This window comes from Octopus sinensis, unplaced genomic scaffold (assembly GCF_006345805.1).
Source record: "Octopus sinensis unplaced genomic scaffold, ASM634580v1 Contig00740, whole genome shotgun sequence".
Classification (NCBI taxonomy): Eukaryota; Metazoa; Mollusca; class Cephalopoda; order Octopoda; family Octopodidae; genus Octopus; species Octopus sinensis.
The window spans coordinates 11,811-18,441 of record NW_021824231.1 but is presented as its reverse complement, the minus strand read 5'-3'; the positions used below and the strand labels follow the sequence as shown (position 1 = coordinate 18,441).

At 37.1% G+C, this 6,631-nt stretch overlaps 1 protein-coding gene across 1 annotated transcript; it reads left to right on the top strand.

Moving 5' to 3' along the window:
• Positions 1-4,288: 4,288 nt before the first annotated feature.
• Positions 4,289-5,089, top strand: LOC115226966 (iroquois-class homeodomain protein irx-4-like). Its single transcript, XM_029797921.2, has 2 exons — positions 4,289-4,402; positions 4,699-5,089. Exons 1-2 carry the CDS (start codon positions 4,380-4,382, stop codon positions 5,072-5,074), a joined length of 399 nt encoding a protein of 132 aa, XP_029653781.1. The 5' UTR covers positions 4,289-4,379; the 3' UTR covers positions 5,075-5,089.
• The last annotated feature ends 1,542 nt before the right edge of the window (positions 5,090-6,631 follow it).

The window sequence follows — 6,631 nt, the reverse complement described above, 5'->3', positions numbered from 1 at the left end:
AGCCTTGTCATGATGTCCATGTGTTTGTGATACAAGAGTGTAAACGCATTGCACGTCTATGTCCGTGTTTTCAGCCCAGTAACCCCCGGAAATGTTTTACACATTTTCCCTGTACCTCTAATCGATTGTATTTGGCGAATGAAAATCGATTTACTCTATTTGTTCTTGGAAAACGTCAGCATTTCTTGAATTTCTGCTTTTATACAAAAATATTGTAACGTCAGTAGCGTGGTTACGGAGAGACGAAAGAGCGATCCGTACCGGGTGACTCTCTTATGCGGCGGCACTTTTGGGGCTGTTGTATAAGCCTATATAGACTTAGGGGCCAGGTGGGAGCGGCAAAGGGCCAGGTGGGAGCGGCAAACTTAAAGGCTTCACTGGGCGGTACACACTGTAGTTATGCCATTATATTACGCAGGCCCAATGCACCTATTATAATAAATGAAAAATTTATAAGAGGTACAATTTTTCTGTCTTTCAGAGTTATTTCTCCTTCGTTAGGAGAGAATGAAAGCCGGTCTCGCACGACTCGACACCATCCTCCATTTTCTCCTGACGAAAGGCTTTTAACCCCGGAATATAGAAACATAAATGAAGTGCAAGCCGTTGTTTTGTCTTTGTTATTTCTGTTTTCACGCCTCTGTTTCCATTTGCATTGTATTAGCTTTTGAACAATTTCGATATTAACCTTACATAAAACACACGAGTATATATATGTGTGTGTGTGTGTGTTTGTGTGTGTATCGGTATGTACGAATATATGTAGATATGCATGTATTATAATACACCAACAACAAAAACAAAAGCAATGACATATGTATCTCTGTTACTGTTGTCTAATTTCCAACGATGGAAATTTGTTTTATTGTTCGAAATCGACACTTTTATTGAGAAAATTCTACGAATTAAAAAAGAAAATTACATACATATATACATACATACATGCATGCAAACATATAATATATATATGTTCGTGTGTAGATATTTCTTTTTTTTTTTTTTTTTGTCGTTTTTTAGATTTTTCTAATGAATCGATACCTTTAGTTATAATGAGTGCTGCCGAAATATTGAACTCTGTCTATAAAGAAAGATTTTGGTATTAAAAAGAAACAAAGCTACATTGTTAGAGATTCAAGTAATAGAATAATTGTCACACATTTATGTTTCACTCATGTTTACATTATAATGTGTGTGTGTGTGTGTGCGCGCGCGCGTGCATGTGTGTATTTATATATACATGTAAAATACATATAGATATGTGTGTGCATATTGCTTATTTATATATGTGTTTGTGTGTGTGTATATATATACTCTTTTAATCTCTTTTACTTGTTTCAGTTATTTGACTGCGGCCATGCCGGAGCACCGCCTTTAGTCGAGCAAATCGACTCCAGGTCTTATTCTTTGTAAGCCTAGTACTTATTCTATTGGTCTCTTTTGCCGAACCGCTAAGTTACGGGGACGTAAACACACCAACATCGGTTGTCGAGGGGAGGACAAACAGAAACACAAAAATATACACACACATACATATGCATATTTATATACATATACGTCGGGCTTCTTCCAGTTTCCGTCAACCAAATCCACTCACAAGGCTTTGGTCGGCCCGAGGCTATAGTAGAAGACACTTGCCCAAGGTGCCACGCAATAGAACTGAACCCAGGACCATGTGATTGGTAAGCAAGCTACTTACTACACTGCCCCCCCTGTACCTATATATATATATTATATGATTATAATGCATATAAGTATATATGTATTTACGTATGTATATATGAATATATATGTGTATTTGTGTGTGGGATACGTGTGTGTGTGTGTGTGCGTGCGCGTGTGTGTATTCGAGTGGCATTATCCTCCAGTTGTTAGTCAGTTTGATTCTTGTGTTCTTTCATGCATCGCTTTGACAAAATAGTTGGTTTGCCCGGAAGACACCTAGATTCCATTTTCTGTGTCCTTATGTTTTCAAAGTTGAGACGAGCACCTCCACCCTGCAAAGCCAGCTTTCAGAAACTAGTTTCAGAGTCATTGCCCATCATCAGTCTGGAGTAGCATGGCTTGCTGGCTGTCGATGGCCATCCACCTTTGAAAACATATAATAATTCAAGTGAAATACATTAACTGATTAGGGCTAAATAACAGTAGCATTCTTCCCTTTCGTGGGACTTTCACATTAAGTTGACAACATACTATCACTTTATTGTGCTGCTACTGCATATATCTCTCTGAGAGATTTCGAAATGTATTATTATTAATAATAATAATGATAATAGTAAAAATAAGAGCAACACAAGAAACCACAGTACATACCCAAGGCACACAGGGCTGCGCTCGGTAGTGCAGTGAAAGCACGTGATAAAAATAAGACTACTGAATAATAATAATGATAATAATAATAATAATAATAATAATAATAATAATAATAATAAAAGCAAGTGCCCAACTAGTTCTTGTTTAAACTACTCCGAAAGGATGAAAAGTAAAGTCGATTTCGGCGGAATTTGAACTATAATAATACAAAGGAGGAGGGGAAGAAAGGGAGGGGGAGGAGGAGGAGGAGGAGGAGGAGGAGGAGGAGGTAGAATCATTAGTGCATCGGAAAAAATTTCACGCTGTATTTCTTGCAGTTCTTACGTTCTGGTTTCAAATTCAACCGAGTTCAAGCTGGCCTTTCATCCTTTCGGATGTGTGCGTGTGTGTGTGTATGTGTATGTGTATGTGTGTGTATGTATCCATGCATGTGCGTAATGTTTGTCATGTATGTATGTGTATGTCTTGTAACTGAAAACCGCTTTTATCCTTGTTGCGAGAAAATGGTGGTTGTAACAATAGAACAAACGTAAGTACGGAGCTACGTAACGCTAAAAAAACGCATCTTTGAATCTTCCTACCATTCCTTTTAAATTTCTTTCGCAAACTCTTTGGAATTGATGCTATCTTCCATACAACTGATCCTTTGTAAAATGGCTACTCATGATATAGTAAACACGAGACAATCTCATCTATTATTTTTCGGTTTGAAAAAAAAAAAAAAGAAGGAAAATCTTGTGCTTAGAAAACAAAATAATAACGCTGAAACGAGGCGGCTTTAACGGCGGTAGTTTGTCGGCGGATTAAGTATTGCTCGCTTTAATTATGTAGCTAATCTCTCCCTCTATAATACCCATGTTATATGCTTGTATGTGGTTTCGTATTACTAAATTTAAATTCCTCGAAGATTCGTTTGTAATCCGTCCGCGGTCGATAAAATAAATACCAACTAAAACACCTCGGTCGTTTCTTTAGTGAATAAGAAAAGGAGGCGAATGAGCTGCTGAATATATTTAATTAGTTGAAACTTTACCTCTTAGTTGGTGAATGAGTAACAAAACAGACTATGGCAACAGTTGTGATTGGCTCTGAAAAAAGGGGATAATTCGCGAAACTGAGGGTTAATTTCTTGTATCTTTTACTTGTTTCAGTCATTAGACTGCGGCCATGCTGGGACACCTCGTCGAAGAACTTTTAGTCAGTTGAATCGACTATTTTGTGAAAGCCTGGTGCTTATTCTGTCGGTGTCGTTTGCCGAACCGCTAAGTTTCTGGGATGTAATAACACCAACAGTGGTGTTGGTGGTCGTAGTCGTGGACACAAACAAACACACACACACATACATACACACACCGACGCACATATATATATATGTATATATATATATATATATATATATATATATATATATATATATAATATATATATATATATATAGAGAGAGAGAGAGAGAGAGAGAGAGATACGACGGGCTTCTTTCAGTTTCCGTCTACCAACTCCACTCACAAGGCTTTGGTCAATCCGACACTATAGTGGAAGATACTTATCCAAGCTGCTACATAGTGGGACTGAACCCGGAACAATGTGGTTGTTGAGCAAACTCCTTACATCTACATATACATAGAACCTAAAATGCAATTTTGTTTTTATTTATTTGTATCTGTTGTATTTATTAGTAAAACATATTTATTCAAATACATTTCTTAAAATGAATTAATTTTCTAATCAATAAATTTTCCCAATATCTATAGCAGTGATTGCGGTTAATATAAACAATATTCTCGTTTTTGTTTTTATCTCTGTTTTTGTTTTTCTATCAGGAAAATGTTACACAATATATGACACCTTCCTTGACAAAATATGCTCCTGTGCAGAATTTCAAATCCATCGGTGCAAAACTTTAGCCCGCGGTATTGGATCACTCATACAGCCATTGGATTTCCTATAAATTAATACATTCACTGTTATATTTCTATTTTCAGAACACATCATATGAACTAAAAGACAGCACTGACGCCTGGCGGGGGATCACTCAATCAGGAGCATGTTACCCATACGAACCTTCAATGACGTATTCTTACGGTGGAACGTAAGTATTTAGTTTCCCATGTTCTGAGTCACAAAATGAAATGAATCTCAACAGATTATTCTTAGGAATATGAATTTCTTGGAACTTCCAGGTGAAATCTGATCGTTTCCTGGTATATTGCAAACTGTATGTTTATGAGCAGTAGGCTCTTGGAAGAAGGATTTCTAATTTTAGTCTTCCCCTATATTCCAATGGCATCAACCATAAGGACCATATCTATGTGTGTATGTATACAGTTTCTATATATGTGCGTCTATGTCCGTATAATCTATTTATTTTCTCTCTCTGCTCTCTAGGTATGGAACGATGGATTTAAATGGCGCTGCCCGGAGGAAAAACGCGACTCGTGAAACTACGAACACTTTAAAAGCATGGCTTTACGAACACCGAAAAAACCCCTACCCAACGAAAGGAGAGAAAATTATGTTGGCTATAATCACAAAAATGACCCTTACCCAGGTGTCCACCTGGTTTGCGAATGCCAGGCGAAGACTTAAGAAAGAGAACAAAATGACGTGGTCCCCTCGGAATCGTTGTGGTGACAATGATGACGGAGACGGTCGAGATAAAGCTGGTGACAGCGACAGTGATGATCTTAAGGAGAAAGATGAGAATATGAAGAAAATCAACGGACTGGACACCACTGACAGTAAGCTAGGTTATTCAGTATAGCACACACATACACACATACACACAAATCTTTTGCATAAATGCTGTACATACTTATTGAGAGAGAGAAGAGAGAAAGAGAGAGAGAGAGAGAGAGAGAGAGAGAGAGATCAGTAGAAAGGGAGATTGTGTTTTTATATATCCCAGATAACAATTTCTGGTTGGTGGTGCTTCACATGAATTTTACTCTTTGTCTTAGATTTTACCAAAATCAGATACGAATCTGATGATTCTTTACCTTTATCAATTCCATGTTCTTTATGTTTTTGGTTTTCCTCTTGTCCATTTGTAAATTGCGTGTGCGAAAAATTCACCCTAAGAAATTTCGCCGTGTTCCGGAAAATTCTTTGTAAAGTAAATTCTCCGTATAGACAATGATAAAGTTGTATTATATCAGCATTTTTAAAAAATAAAAAACTGATGAATGGTTTAGAACAAAACTAAACCGGCAAGTCTTTACCCAACGTCGAACATTAAAAAAACCTGATGAGGTAATTTAAAACGATGAGGTCATTTCTCGTGGCGAATTTTCCTACAGCGAAATTGTTTACAGTAAAATTTCCTACAACCCATAAATTGCTACAGACTTAACTTGTCTCCATGTTAACCGTTTTCTTTTCATATTTCTATTAAAATACACTGCCTTTGGTTTGAGTTGATTTTCAAAGTAATAAAGAACTTATCAAGATGGCTGCTTCTAACAAAAATTAGCACGAAATTTAATGGAGACTTTTAATTTCGATCACTTTAAACAATAAATTTGTGTGAGAACCGTGGACTCTGTCTCATGTCGGTTGGTATCAAAAGGTTAAACCACAAAGAATAGTTAATCGATACACCTTCCCCTGTTTTCTATCTGGTGTCTGCTGTATATATATGCGTGATCCATTCATTAATGTATGTCGTAGAAAATGGCTTTAAAAAGGTATCTGAGAACAGTATTTCAAGCAAATCTCTTTCAATCGCTCTTGAGCTACAAATGTTGTTTCCTGAAGTTTACACACACATCTATCTATTTATCTATTTATCTACCAACCTACCTACCTACCAACCTACCTACCTACCTACCTACCTATCTATCTATCTATCTATCTATCTATCTATCTATCTACCTATCTATCTATTTATCTATCTATCTATCTGCCGAGGTCGAATTTGCCTTTTGTCCTTTCGAGATCGAACTGGTACTTCCGATAAGTACCAGTTGAGTGCTGGGGTCGATGTAATCGACCTATGCCCATCCTCGGTATTGCTGGCCTTGTATCGAAATGCGAAACTTATATATATATATATATATATATATATATATATATATATGCGCGCGCGTGTGTGTATGTATACTCTTTACTCTTTTACTATTATAAGCCTAGTACTTATTCTATCGGTCTCTTAAGACGAACCGCAAAGTCACGGGGACGTAAACACACCAGCATCGGTTGTCAAGCGATGTTGGGGGGACAAACACAGACGCACAAACACACACACACACACACATACATATACGACGGGCTTCTTTCAGTTTCCGTCTACCAAATCCACTCACAAGGCTTTGGTCGACCA

Coding starts and splice junctions, on each gene's coding strand:
- LOC115226966 (XM_029797921.2), top strand. CDS start 4,380: ATGACGTATTCTTACGGTGGAAC. Junction 4,403..4,698: donor ACGTATTCTTACGGTGGAAC/GTAAGTATTTAG, acceptor TCTGCTCTCTAG/GTATGGAACGATGGATTTAA.